This window comes from Oncorhynchus kisutch, linkage group LG16 (genome assembly GCF_002021735.2).
Source record: "Oncorhynchus kisutch isolate 150728-3 linkage group LG16, Okis_V2, whole genome shotgun sequence".
NCBI lineage: Eukaryota > Metazoa > Chordata > Actinopteri > Salmoniformes > Salmonidae > Oncorhynchus > Oncorhynchus kisutch.
This window is the reverse complement of record NC_034189.2, coordinates 16,782,727-16,797,615: the sequence shown is the minus strand read 5'-3', so window position 1 is coordinate 16,797,615 and position 14,889 is coordinate 16,782,727. Positions and strand designations below refer to the sequence as shown.

At 44.4% G+C, this 14,889-nt stretch overlaps 1 protein-coding gene across 1 annotated transcript; it reads left to right on the top strand.

The window, feature by feature from the left end:
- Positions 1-780: 780 nt before the first annotated feature.
- Positions 781-13,258, top strand: vangl2 (VANGL planar cell polarity protein 2). Its single transcript, XM_020504072.2, has 8 exons — positions 781-2,142; positions 6,361-6,622; positions 7,346-7,469; positions 7,720-8,327; positions 9,203-9,339; positions 9,520-9,655; positions 9,822-10,068; positions 10,500-13,258. Exons 2-8 carry the CDS (start codon positions 6,552-6,554, stop codon positions 10,758-10,760), a joined length of 1,584 nt encoding a protein of 527 aa, XP_020359661.1. The 5' UTR covers positions 781-2,142; positions 6,361-6,551; the 3' UTR covers positions 10,761-13,258.
- Positions 13,259-14,889: the final 1,631 nt, after the last annotated feature.

The following is a 14,889-nucleotide window of genomic DNA, read 5'->3' as shown; positions in this document are numbered from 1 at the left end:
GGGTTTGGTGGATGCCAGGAGAACGCTACCTGCCCAAATGCTTAGTGCCAACTGTAAAGTTTGGTGGAGGAAGAATAATGGTTCGGGATAGGCCTCTTATTTCCAGCGAAGGGAAATCTTAACACTCTGGCATAGAATGACATTCTAGACTTTGGGGCAACAGTTTGGGGAATGCTTTTTCCTGTTTCAGCAAGACAATGCCCCTGTGCACAAAGCGAGGTCCATAAAGAATGGTTTGTCGAGGCCGGTGTAGAAGAACTTGACTGGCCTCCACAAAGGCCTGACCTCAACCCCATCGGAATAAATTGGAAAGCAGACTGCGATCCAAGCCTAATCACCCAACATCAGTGCCCAACCTCACTAATGCTCTTGTGGCAGAATGGAAGCAAGTCCCCACAGCAATGTTCCAACATCTAGTGGAAATCCTTCCCAGAAGAGTGGAGGTTGTTATAGCAGCAAGGGGGGGGGGGGACTCTCTATTAATGCCCATGATTTTGGAATGAGATGTTTGATGAACAGGTGTCCACATCATTTTGGTCATGTGGTGTATGAGAGGAGGAACCACAGACTTTTTCCAATTGAAATGTTTTTATATATTTTTTTTACCTTTTTATTTAACAAGGCAAGTCAATTAAGAATACATTCTTATTTATGATGATGGCCTACCCCAGCCAAACGCCTCTCGCACTGAGATGCAGTGGTCGGGAGCAGTGGTCTAAGGTCACATGCATTTTGAAAAGGAGGTGAGGAGAGCAAAAAACAATTGAGATTCACACGATGGAGTTGGAAGAGGATATATTTGGATATATTATATCTTTATGGGGACTTGTGCATGCATGGGTGGTAGGTTTCTGAGTAGGCCTAAGGCACTTTCCAGTCGAGCAGACAATGCATGTCAGAGTAAAGTGTGTTTAAACATGTGTTTTATAATGCGGCACAGGTGTTGTTGCACTACAACTGACGCATGAGAAATCGCATAAAATGCACTGCTGCACATGCGTTGAGCCCTATCTATATGTCTTTCCAAATTCGGACATGTAATTATTAAATAAGTGTAGGGTTTTGGGTCATAGGCCTAATTCTGGAGCACAGAATACGTGGAATAGGCCTACATCTGTTAGGTTTGCTAAATTGAGGAGCATCCACGGGTCAGAGGCAGCTTTAAATGAAACGGACAGTTTGGAGAGGATTAGGTCTAAGCGTCTGTAGTAAAACTCATTGGACAAACTGCAGTCCTGTGATTGTCCTTCATAGAGGTGAAATGGGAGCAAGGATTATGCCCTGCACTCCGCTCGTCTACCAGCGAAAGTGAAGGTGAGAATGAACAGAACCAGGGGGAGGAGAGATAGAGAGGCGGCGGTGGAGGAGTAAGGAGGCGGAGCGTCGTTGTTGAGGACTCCAGTGAGTGGAGGGAGGCCGGCCATTGATTTTACGGTTGGAAAGCAAAGAGCAAGAGGGTTTTGAATGAATGAAAAACTAATCGAATCCTAGTTATCCAGAAAGACAGAGGGTAACCGTTTCCATACTAGGACACAGAAACCAAAATAAAAACTGGCTGAAGGGACCTTGTAGCGGATTTTCGCCCTTTGGATAGGGGAGCGAGCGTTTGTCCCATACCCGGCGGCATTGTTTTGCCGTTAAACGGAACCACAGAACAAAAGCGCAATATATTTTGACTTCGCATAACTGCGAAATGGAATTGATATCATTTACCTGATATAACATACACTTGGATTTTCTCTATGAATTATATTATGTGATTATTAATGTAACACAAAAGCTTTGCGTATCATGTGGAGCGTTTAACTGTCTTGCGCACCCCTCTCGGTGATGAATGTCCGTATTCACACACGCAGCGGGGCTCCCAGCGAAGAACAGATGCAGAAACCGAGAATGGGATGCGTCTCATGTCTTTTGTATAGCCTGGATGATTTTCAGTTGAGAAAAGGATATCGTATTTGAAGAGCGATTAAGTTACATACCCTTCGTCCCTGGAAGGTGCAGTTGGGAAGGAAACTGAATGTGGATATGTGTACATCCCAGCCGCCTGATTTTAATCACTGTTTGGGATTTTCTTTGTGTCGAGATTTTTTGGCTACAATTCCCTTTTTACCAATTTGGGTAGCACATTTGAAAATAAAGGTAAGCTTTCTGAACTGCTCGGAGTGTTTTATTTTTTTTGTTAAAATTCATTAAAACATTTTCTTTCTCCTGCCAGGTTTGTCATTCACTGCTTCTAAAGCACTCAGAGACCGTTAATATTTCAATTCAAATCCTTGAATTGCTGGCTGGTTGTTTATGATTAATGAAGTGGCATTGATGGAAAGGACAATTGGCCAATTTATTTGCATATTTAATTATAACTTCATCCGTCGACATTGTTTTACAGGTAATGCGCCAATCTGGCTTGATTTGCGGTTCTGTCAGAAAGTAATATCAGATTTGAATCTCATGAGTTTGAATTGCATGTCTCCAGGCAACAACATTAAGTTTTCCACCCAAATTGCACTTTTACGTACGTGTGCCAAATATGCGCACATGTATAAAACTGGTTTAGAGTAGTTTGTTGATGAATGCAGCATGCTGTGGTTTTCCAACCAGACTCAATGTAGCCTAGTCCCCTAAAATCTGTATCGACAACCCACATCTCCGTGCTGCTGCATGGGCGTGAGACTTGATACATTATTTCAAGACGAGGTATGACATGTCGCCTCGTATTAACCTTTACCGAGAAACGTAATATTTTGGGTAAACGCCAATAATAGGTTTACAGTAAAATAGGTTATTATCACCCTTTCGTAATTCCTGCGTTTCTGAGTTGCATGCGGCTCATTGTGTCAACCAGAGGAATGAGCCGGTGCGTAATGGATAGGCCCCATGAAGCCTGTGGGTCGATTAATTTAGTTCTTCTGTGCGGAGGCGGCGCCACCCCCCAGATCCCGACTACCTCACCGAGGCTTTCATCTAGGCCTGTGGAAGGGATGGGAGCCGCAGGCATTCAGACACAGCAGTGCCACCTGGGACTGTAGAACTTTTTAAAGCCTATTACACACACAAAAAAGCTGGTTTGTTTGGTTGACCTAACTGCTGGGTTGCAGGTGTTGGGTCAGTTAGTTGGGTTGTTTTCTTAAAAAAAAAAAAAAACTGCTAGGTTATTGAGATATGACCCAGCAGGTCAGATCAGAAGATTGGAGGCCTAATTTAGTAGGGGCGTGGCTTTCAGATAGTTATTTTTAGCCACCCATGAGACTAAATGTCATTCCTGTTCATCTGTTCTGTTGTATAGTTATCATATGCTAAGGTTGAACATTTAAATTTTTAATGATCCTTACAGAAGTGTATGAATTCCCTAAAAGCCTATTGTTGGGATACAATACGGTGGTGTACCATAATGTGTGTAAAATAATAAAGTCTGCATTTGCACAATGTAAACTTAACATGATGAACGGGAATGACATTTAATCTCATGGGTGAGCAATAAGAGCTAGCTGAAAGACACACCCCTAATACATCACGCCTCCAGAACAGAACCTAAGGGTTATATTAAAAAAGACCCAGCTGCTAGGTCAACCCAGCGTGAGAGTAAAAATACCCAACTGATGGCTAAATGAACCCATGTTTGGGTAATCCCAACGCAACCCAGCTGGCTGGGTCAAAATAACATGTTCTGTCTACTACTTAACCAGTGCTGGGTTACCAAATAACCTACATTTGGTTGTTTTTAGCCCATAAAACAATCTTGAAGTGTTTTGAAGTCACAGGTGGTATCTGTTAAGGTTTCAGATGGAACGCTCAGAGCATTTGTGTGTTGCCTAAATCAGGAACCTACAGTCAAATGGTTGCAGAGAGTTGGAACACACACACACACAGCCTACCACACACACAACCTACAACACACAATATTCCACTCTCACTAGTCCCACAAACTGGTGGTTGGGTTCTAGACTTGTGTTGTTGCATTAATACGGCAGCTATTAGTGGTTAGAGCGTTGGACTAGTAACCGAAAGGTTGCACGATCGAATCCCCGAGCTGACAAGGTAAAAATCTTTCGTTCTGCCCCTGAACAACGCAGTTAACTAGGCCCTCATTGAAAATAATAATTTGTTCTTAACTGACTTCCCTAGTTAAATAAAGGTCAAATGAAGGTGTTTGGTGTTAAATGGGTCAGAGGAAATTGAGAATAATAGTGCATGTAATGTCCTCAATAGGCTACAACACACACCCATGACCACACACCCATCACAATAATACCTTGCTGCTTGGGAAGCAATGCCAGCCGCTCTAAACAGTTCAGAGGGTGAACTCTGATTGAACTCAGTAATGGTGCTCCAGGCATCCTCAAGTTATAATAACCTTTACGGCTGACATTAATATTAACTTACACCCTCTGTTAGCAATGTTAATATCCCAATGTATAACTTCCTAGCATCCTTCTGTTTCTGAAGCTGTCTGTTGTGATTAGTTTGATTAGACCTATGGTTCCTGCTAGGTTCGTGTAGCTCAGTTCTTCTCAAAACAACCCTATTCCCCTGGGAGTGATACATGGTCACGTCTGTTTTTAGATGTGGGTTGCTGTCGGTTATAAGCGTTTCATTCTTCTTCAGCGATTTCATTCAATGGTTAAAACACCGGGGCACACAGTTGATTTTTCTGGGTAGGTGTTTCTGCAAAAGGCCTCACATTGTTCTTGTTGCTCTTCAAATGGTTTGGTCGTAACTCACATCATGCCTCTTAGGCCTCTACAAACCCTGTGTCGAATTCTAGCTAATGTCATTGGCATTTGTATGAATAGCGTGTGTGTGTGTGTTTTTAACCAGGGAGCTCATGTCTTACTCTCACATGAAACCTATTATGTGGTCCCATAAACAGTTGAGTGAATTGGAGTGAGAACGACAGAAATAGAGTGCAGAGGTGGTTATTCACTACACATTATCACATTAGGAATCAGTGCCTCTCTGACAAGAGAGAGACATACTGGTCCAGCTAAAATGGCATTGGAGATTGGTCTTTGCAACACATTCTAGCGGAATCAAAATGGGGAAAAAGTGTTTCTGATCGAGTGCTTTTAGACGAAGAGGCAAGGGAGAGAGAGGGTGGGGAGTTGATAGTCAGGTCACCATGGCAACAAGCCCCCATCCCCTCACCCATTGTCTCTCATTCATCCCCATAGTAATAGCCAAGCTCTGTTGCTCCGGAGACCACAGGGGATGGTAGGGGAATGCAGTGTCTGTGTGTATTTCTAGTGTGTGTGTATGTGTGTAGTGCATGCACAAACAGGAATATGAAAGGCAGTAACAAGCTCCTGTCAGCTTGGTGAAACTAATTTGTTGCTGTTAAATGGTGTGTATTTTCCATCTGAACTAATGTATGAGGGGTAATATTGGGCTTGTACCACAGGGGGATACCATAGAGGTAAAACCTCTGAAGTCCTTCCACAACTTCATCGTGAGGCTTCTTCAGCTGCTTCAAGAAATGACTTTATTTTAACCCAACTCTTATTCTAACCCAGCTCCCAATGAGGGAACATCCTTCCTTCCATGTGTGTCTTGTGACACGGGCTGTGAAATAATCCTAATTTATCGGACGAAAGCAAGCTGACAACTCACTGAGTTGTTTCATGACACTATCCCAGACAGACATTGTTGTTTGGAATCCTATTTAAAGAGCGCTATATCAAGGTTACATCCCTTTGAGCTCTGGTGTTTTCCACGACCTTCCCTTCAGTCCTGTTGTGACAGCCTGCCTATCTGATAGGACTATTAACATGGTAATAAAATGCATTACATGGTAATAAAATGTTCATATTATGTCACCCAAGTCATAGACTGTTTCTCTGCTACCGCACGGCAAGCGGTACCAGAACGCCAAGTCTAGGACCAAAAGGCTCCTTAACAGCTTCTACCCCCAAGCCAAAAGACTGCTGAACAATTAATCATGATTACATTGACCCCCCATTTGTTTTGTACACTGCTGCTACTCACTGTTTATTATCTATGCATAGTCACTCCACCCCTACCTACATGAACAAATGACCTCTAACCTGTACACCCGCACTGACTCAGTACCGGTACCCCCTGTATATAGCCTCGTTATTGTGTTACTTTTTATATATTGTTATACTTTTACTTTATTTGGCAAATCTTTTCTTAACTCTTCTAGAACTGCGCTGTTGGTAAAGGGCTTGTAAGTAATCATTTCCTGATGAGGTCTACACTTGTTTTAGTCATCCCATGTGACAAATAAAGTGTGATTTGATTAATAAACAGTTTTATATCTCTTCCTCTCTTTCTCGCTCTCTTCCTCCCCCTCTTTCCCCTCCTTCTCTCTCCCTTTGCTCTTCCTCTCCCTCCTGCCGTCAGGTCTGTCCTCCCCCTCTCCTCCGGCCTCCAAGATAGATTCCCTCAGGAGTAAGGTTGAGCTCCTCCGCCTGCCTCTGGCCCTCTCCTCCAAGTCCATCAGCCACCGCAAGAGTCAGCTGGGCGGAGCCGGGGAGCGCGGCACGGGGGGAGGAGGGACCCACAGGGGCAAACCCCGCCCACCGGCCTCCGACATGGACAACGAGTCGCAGTATTCAGGCTACTCCTATAAGTCCTCGCACTCCCGCAGCTCCAGGAAGCACAGGTGGGTAACACATACATGATATATACACTGAGTGTAGCAAACATTAAGAACACCTGCACTTTCCATGATATAGACTTCCCAGGTGAAATCAATGATCCCTTATTGATGTCCCTGGTTAAATCCACTTCATCTACACTTATTGAAGGGGAGGAGGCGGGTTAAATAAGGAGTTTGAAGCCTTGAGATAATTGAAACATGGATTGTGTATGTGTACCATTCAGAGGGTGAGACAAAAGATTGACGTGCTTTTGAACGGGTAGGTGCCAGGTTTGTGTCAAAACTGCAACGCTGCTGGGTTTTTTACAGCTCAACAGTGTCCCGTGGTGAAAATGGTTCACCACCCAAAGGACATCCACCCAACTTGACACAACTGTGGGAAGCATTGGAGTCAACATGGGCCAGCATCCCTGTGGAACGCTTTCAACACCTTGTAGAGTCCATGCCCTGACGAATTGAGGCTGTTCTGAGGGATAAGGGGGGGGTGCAACTCAATATTAGGAAGGTTTTGTACACTCAGTGTATACTTATGCAGAACACACACACACACACACTCAAACACACTCAGTCTCTTGTAAATGCACTTTAACTTGCGTGTGACCACATATCATACGTTATAGAAGCTTTGAGTGTGTGTGATATATTTTAGACGATGGGGTTTGGTTAACCTCTAGGAAGTAGGACCTGTTTTAGGGTTAACCCTCTGTCTCTGTGTGTGATGTTCAGGGATAGGCGGGACAGGCACCGCTCCAAAAGCAGAGACGGCAGTAGTCGTGGAGACAAGTCAGTCACCATCCAGGCCCCCGGAGAGCCTCTACTGGACACAGAGTCCACCCGTGGAGATGACAGGGTCAGAGTTCAGTCCTTTCCTACAATACATTTACCATCACTACCCTGACCATCTATCTGTCTGTATTCTGTCATCCTCCACCTTTACTTGACTTTCTCTCTGTCTTTCTCTAATCTGTCTCCTTCTCATTATCCTCTTGTCTCATTTGTTCAGGTAATATTTCCTCTCCCTATGACCTCCAAACATATGCTAAAATTATCTCGCACTCTCTCTCTCTCTTTCTCTCTCTCTCTACCTCTCTCTACTCCAGGACGATAACTGGGGTGAGACCACCACCGTGCAGACTGGCACGTCAGAACACAGCGTCTCTAACGAGGACTTGACCCGCGTCTCCAAGGAGCTCGAGGAGTCCTCCCCGTTGGAATGCCGTCGTTTCCTGGGCCCTGCGTTGGGCGCCGTCCTGGGCCTCTTCGCCCTGGTCACTCCCCTGGCCTTCCTGGCTCTGCCCCAGCTGCTGTGGCGTGAGTCTCTGGAGCCCTGCGGCACGCCCTGCGAGGGCCTCTACGTCTCACTGGCCTTCAAACTCCTGGTCCTCCTCATCTCCACCTGGGCTCTGTTTCTGCGCCCGCCGGGCGCCACCCTGCCCCGCCTCTACGTCTTCCGCTGCCTGCTGCTGGCGCTCGTCTTCCTCTTCGTAGCGTCCTACTGGCTGTTCTACGGCGTGCGCGTGCTGGAGCCCCGGGAGAGGGACTACAGGGGTATCGTGGGGTACGCGGCGTCGCTGGTAGACGCCCTGCTCTTCATCCAGTACCTGGCCTTAGTGCTGCTGGAGGTCAGACACCTGCAGCCTGCCTTCTGCCTCAAGATGGTGCGCACCACAGATGGGGCTAGTCGCTTCTACAACGTGGGACACCTCAGGTGGGTGTGTTTGTGACGTTTCATAAATGTTGTTTGTGCATGTGTAGTTTTTCATAAAGCATGGAATGTGAGTTTGTTCATGTGTGTGTTTTAGTGTGTTAGTGTGGTTTTCCTGTATCTGCAGGTACTATTTTTTGGGGTGTTAATTTGCATGTTTCATACCATAATCCCAGCTTTGGTGCTAGTTTCAGAGACCGTTAGTTCAGCTGACTGAATGATGCTGAAACCTGCATTACCTCATCAGCCTGTTTTTGAGGCTATTTGCATATGTGTGTCATTTGTATGGTGAGTGTTTAGGTTGCATCAAGCTATTTGGATGGCACTTATGAGTATGGTCCAATGGGAGAGGTTGTGTTTGCTCCACTAGTTATCTGCTTCTCACCCTAGTGGGTTTAGAGGGGCGCTGAAGCTGACAGGTGATCGATAATAGCTGCAGTACCATATATGTCCTGTAGTCTGTGCTACAGGTGCCACTATTGAAGGTTAAACGTTTGTCTGATGTTTGAATACGTTGCAGATGGGATAATTACGATGATGCTACTGATGATAATGGTGGTAATGTTGATGAGGATGATCTTAGTGTTGATGATGATTAGAACGTATGCCACTTGGGTCTCCCGTGTGGCGCAGCGGTCTAAGGCACTGCATCTCAGTGCTATAGGCATCACTACAGACACCCTGGTTTGAATCCAGGCTGTATCACAGCCGGCCGTGATTGGGAGTCCCGTAGGGTGGCGCACAGTTGTCCCGGTTTGGCCGGTGTAGGTCAAACGAATAAGAATGTTCTTAACGGACTTACCTAGTTAAATGAATAAAACACATTTTGAAATAGTAATGGCAGGTCATTAAAGGTTCCCGTGTGTCTCTCTCTCCAGTATCCAGAGAGCAGCAGTGTGGGTGCTGGACCAGTACTACAGTGATTTCCCAGTCTACAACCCTGCTCTCCTCAACCTGCCCAAGTCCATCCTCTCTAAGAAGACTTCTGGCTTCAAAGTCTACACTCTGGGAGAAGGTAAGCCTCGACACTATCCTTCCTTCCTTCCTCATCTCCTCCTCTCATCCCTTTTTTCCCTCACTCACTTTTCACCCCTGTCTTTATTGTCTTGCAATAGTGATGCCATTTCTTTGCTCAATGAATAGCATTTATTTTTTATGTTGATTGTTTTTTTCTTGATTGTGATTTATCCTCCAGAGAACAGCACCAATAACTCGACAGGTCAGTCCAGAGCGATGATCGCTGCGGCGGCCCGCAGGAGAGACAACTCCCACAACGAGTATTACTACGAGGAGGCAGAGATGGAGCGCAGAGTCCGCAAGCGCAAGGCCAGGTGAGGAGAGGAGACACACTGAGCTTGTCAGACAGGGGTGGCAGTACTTAAAACCTGCCATTTATGCTTAAAAAGGCTGCCATTGGTGCCCCCAAGACAAGGCATACAGGAAGTGTATGCCAGTCTAAAACGTCACATCCATAACACATGCCCTACCTCCTCCCAGGCTGGTGGTGGCGGTAGAGGAGGCTTTCACGCACATCAAGCGTCTCCAGGACGACGAGCCGGCCGCCTCGTCCCCCAAACACCCCCGTGAGGTGATGGACCCCCGGGAGGCGGCTCAGGCCATCTTTGCCCCCATGGCCCGGGCCATGCAGAAGTACCTGAGGACCACGCGCCAGCAGCCCTATCACAGCATGGAGAGCATTATCAACCACCTGCAGTTCTGTATCACGCACAACATGACCCCCATGGTGAGCCACTACACCCTTAACCTGACCACTACTCCCTTAACATGACCCCCAAGGTGAGCCCCTAAACCCTTAATATAGCCCCTACACCCTTCATATAGCCCCTACACCCTTCATATAGCCCCTACACCCTTAATATAACCCCTACACACTTACAACATGGCCCCTTAGATTCATACACTCTTGATGTGATCTCTATACCCTTGACATGACCACTAAAAATAACAGCCATACATGACCTGATATTCAACTTGAGGTATTCATGACCATAACGGGATTAGAATAAGCCTGATTCACTCGATGAATCATATTTAGCCTACTTAACATTCCCCTGAGAGAAAGTGAACCCATGGCTGTTGCCCCACCTTCGATATGACAAGATGTGGCACCCTGTCAGACTGTCTTATCTCATTCTCTCTGTGTGTTTCTTTCAGGCCTTTCTAGAGCGCTACCTCTCCCCAGGCCCTACCATGCAGTACCAACGGGAGAATGGTAGGGGGCGCCAGTGGACCCTGGTGAGCGAGGAGCCGGTGACGTCCGCCCTGCGCCCGGGTCTGGTTTTCTCCCTGCGCCGACTCGACTTCTCCCTGGTCGTCACTGTGGCGCCCCTCCCATTCCTCCACCTGGGGGAGGAGTTTATCGACCCCAAGAGCCACAAGTTCGTCATGAGGCTGCAGTCGGAGACCTCTGTGTAGAAATGGAGAGAAGACAAGAAATTAAAGGATAGAGGTGGGAGAAGAGATGATACGAGTGAGGAAAAGAGACTATGTTTCAAATTTGCTCAAAGCCCAACTCTCAGCGTTGACCTCTGCGAGAGAGGGAGAGAAGACACAAAGGTGAAGAAAGAAAGAAGGAGAGAATGAAGAGGTAGAGAGAATATGAGATGGGGAAAGGAACAGAGAGAGTGGCACATTTTCAATTTTACTCAGAGCCCAACTCTCTGGGTCCTCTCTTACTGTTTTTAACTGACCAATCAGACACTTCACCTAGACCTGAGTGTGTTGACACCATGTAAGCTTGATACTGTTACCAAGACTGTGCAGAGTCCTAATGAGTTATTACACTTACACAGACCTTAATACAGCTCATAGCTCTGTTTATAACGATGTAATAACCACCTTATGTGATTTAAAGCCACCCCAAACCCTTTACGATGATGATGATGACTGTTCAACGCAACTCAATTGCTGTGTTTTCTCAAAATCCCCGGCTTTTGGTTAGAAAAACTCATAGTAGACTTTCTTGGTTCTACATTCCACAGCATATATACACACCCTATTCCCTATATAGTGTGCTACATTTGTACCCTATTTTCTATGGGCCCTGGTCAAAAGTAGTGCACTATATAGGGAATGGAGGGTTATTTCAGATGCATCCTAGATGTAGCACTGTCTAGACAGCTATCTCTTTTCACACAAAGCAGTGGAAATGTATGTGGCGTCTGCCACCAAGGGCTGGAGGAGAGACCTCTGTGGCCGTCCTGTTTAATTAACTGTGTGTGTGTGTGTTACTTTGTTACAGTCATTGGGACCAGTATGTTTGTCATTCCTTGGCAATAACTGCACTACATTCACAACCAGCCTATTGAAGTTGACATTACTATGTTACTCAGGGGCGCAACTTTCACTGGGGACGGGGGAACATGCCCCCCCACACACACACACATTCTGAAATTGCATTTTGTGCTCCCCAGTTTTATCATTGGAATGTGATACAAAACGATGCAACGGTGTGCTTTAGGACCATGCGGACACCTCCGAGTGGTTGGATAGGCTGTTTGGAGTGTTTATCAGACCAAAAATTAACATAATAATAATAATAATAATTAGGTCCCCCCCACTTCTAATACTTCATTTGCGCCCCTGATGTTACTAACCAATAAGCTGATGGGCTGTTAAGCAGTATAGGCTCAAGGAACAGATACATGTGAATAGGAACACTTACATGTATGAAAAATAACTAGAAAAGTCACGTTTCAAGTAAAAACTGTAGTTGCAAATCAGCTACTACATCAACCAATCAGGTGATTGAAATATCACTGAATAGACCAATAAACGGACTGTTATTTTTATTGGACTAAATCTGCTTACTGTGGGTTCTTCAAGAGACAGCTGACGAATGTTTAGGTGAAACACTAACCAGCTTTAGATTTTTTTAAATTAAGAAATACAATGTTTTTGTGACGTTAATGGATAATATTATGTTGGACTTTTTATCTGTATTCCAGTGTTGGTTTTATAATGAAGGAGGAGGAACAGATACAAGAAAACAGAACCACTTGTCATGAGACATTATTTAGTTTTTTTGTGCCAAATCCCACTCAAGTCCAGATACAGGGGCGCGTCCCAATAACATCTATTTTCTCCTGAAGTGTGCAATTTTGTACTACTTCCCACAAGTCTGAAAGCATGGGATTGGTAAAGGCATGGGCTAGAGGGAGTTTCCACCATGTTTCATATACCAGTCATCACATCGGTGAAGGGACGTGAACAAGTCAAGTGACATCTTTGAGGAAGGAGCGATACTTGGGACAGAGCCATAGTGTACCACATGACTACTGTTCTGAACATGTGACCAAAACACAGAAGTACAAAATAATAAAAACACCGTTGTCACAGGAGGTTGGTGGCTCCTTATTTGGGAGGACGGGCTCATAGTAATGACTGGAATGGAATAGTATTTGATACCTTTCCATTCTCTCCATTACAGCTGTTATTATGAGCCGTCCTCCCCTCAGCAGCCTCTTGTGTTGAGTGCGTGGTGTGACTAAGGTGTGACTAAGATGTGACATTGTGCTTAATGATTTGTTTCGATTCACAGGCTGAGGTGAATATCAGTAACAGTCCTAATAGGTCCTGCACACACAATGGTTCTTGTCCTTTTTGGCGGCTAACAGCTACAGTAGTCTGTTGTGTATAAATGGTTTGATCCCTTTTTTTACATGTGGACGGTATGTTTCTTAGACCTTCATTTCATTATGAACCCTGATGCATGTAGTTACATGACGTTTTGTAAAGTTACATTTTTTGCTGCATTTTCTTTTGTTTCATTTCATGTCGAAGTGAAGTCCCAAACCTTGTTTTTTAAGACCAATGTGATGTAAAGACATTTGAAGTTGAATTTTTTTTTAAATATTGGATCATTTTAGGACAAAATTGTTCCAGCCTTTTTAATAAATGATCTCTTGATATGATGCTCTGTGGCGTTGTTTAAAGACCCCTAACCCCTCCCCCCCTCTCTCTGTCTCTCTCTTTCTCTGCTTGTTTCTCTCTGTCTGTCTGTTTCTCTCTCGCTCTTTCTTGCTCTCTCACGCTCTATCACAATGTATTGTATGTTCTTAGTGAGAGCAGAGTTGACCTCAACATTGTTTGGAAACAGGAGGGAAGTTTCATGTCAGCAGAGAGACCCTACAGACCACATTGTCATGGAAGCTCTGCGTGGGTGTGTGTGGGGGGCATGATTCATTTGCTGTTTAAATGTCAGTCAATTCTGTGGAAAAAGGGGTTGAAACGAGTAGTGTTACGCCAGTCACGCAGAAGATACTTCCTCTACTCAAACACTTCTCAATTCTGCTAATATTAATACATAAATGGTCTTAAATAGTGTATCAACTGCTTCCCCTGGGCCGTCATCACCTCTTTGTGAACATTTTCAGTGGTGTAAAGTACTTATGTAAAAATATTTTTAAATACCACTTACAGTAAGTCGTTTTTGGGGGTATCTGTATTTTTTCCTTCCTTGATACACAACCAAAATACTTTTAGACTTTTATTCAAGTAGTATTTTACTGGGTGACTTTTACTTGAGCCATTTTCAATCAAGGTATCTTTACTGTTACACAAGTAGGACAATTGTGTACTTTTTCTTCCACTGAACATTTTGCAGGTGCAAGTTTAACAGAAAATGACTGTGGTTAACTACTGTGAAAAGGGGGGGTGGGAGAGGGAGGTTTCTGTTATACGCCTCGATAGGCTTATAACACGTGCCCTAGAATAGTTCTTAAATGAGCCTCTTTTTGTTTCTGCTAGCCTCGTATTGGGATGATATTGATAATTATTTTCATAGTTCGAGTTCATGCTAAGGAATATTTTATTCACAAAGAACTGTGTGCGCTACTTTTTTTGGCTTGCACACAATTCCCCATAATGACAAAGTCATGTTTTTAGATCTTTTGGCAAATGTATAAAACATTAAATACATTAGTATCTAATTTACATACAGTAAGTATTCACACCCCTGAGTCAATACTTTGTAGAAGCACCTTTGCCGGCGATAACAGCTGTGAGTGTTTTGGGATTAGTCTCTAAAGCTTTGCACAGTTGAAATGTACAATATTTTCCCATTATTCTTTTTTAAATTCTTCAAGCTATTTCAAGTTGATTTTTGATTATTGCTAGACATTTTTAAGTCTTGACATAGATTTTCAAAGCCGATTTAGGCAACAACAAGAAATGTACTAGACCATTCAATGTCATCTTTTAAAGCAACTCCACTGTAAATTTGGCCTTGTGTTTTAGGTTGTTGTCCTGCTGCTCTGTGAATTTGTCTCCCAGTGTCTGTTGGAAAGCAGACTGATCTAGGTTTTCCTCTAGGACTGTGCCTGTGCGTATTCCATTTCTTTTTATACTAAAAACTCCCTAGTTCTTGCCGATGACAAGCATACCCATAACATGATGCAGCCACCAGCATGCTTGAAAATATGAAGAGTGGTACTCAGTGATGTGTTGTGTTGGATTTGTCCCAAACATAACACTTTATATTCAGGACGAAAATGTTATTTATTTGCCACAGTTTTTGCAGTATTACTTAAGTGCCTTGCTCAAA

Excerpts from the sequence above, each read along its gene's own strand:
- vangl2 (XM_020504072.2), top strand. The coding sequence starts at position 6,552 with ATGGACAACGAGTCGCAGTATTCAGGCTACTCCTATAAGTCCTCGCAC. Across the intron at positions 9,340-9,519 it reads AGTCTACACTCTGGGAGAAG|AGAACAGCACCAATAACTCG; the intron begins GTAAGCCTCGAC and ends TTTATCCTCCAG. Across the intron at positions 9,656-9,821 it reads GTCCGCAAGCGCAAGGCCAG|GCTGGTGGTGGCGGTAGAGG; the intron begins GTGAGGAGAGGA and ends ACCTCCTCCCAG.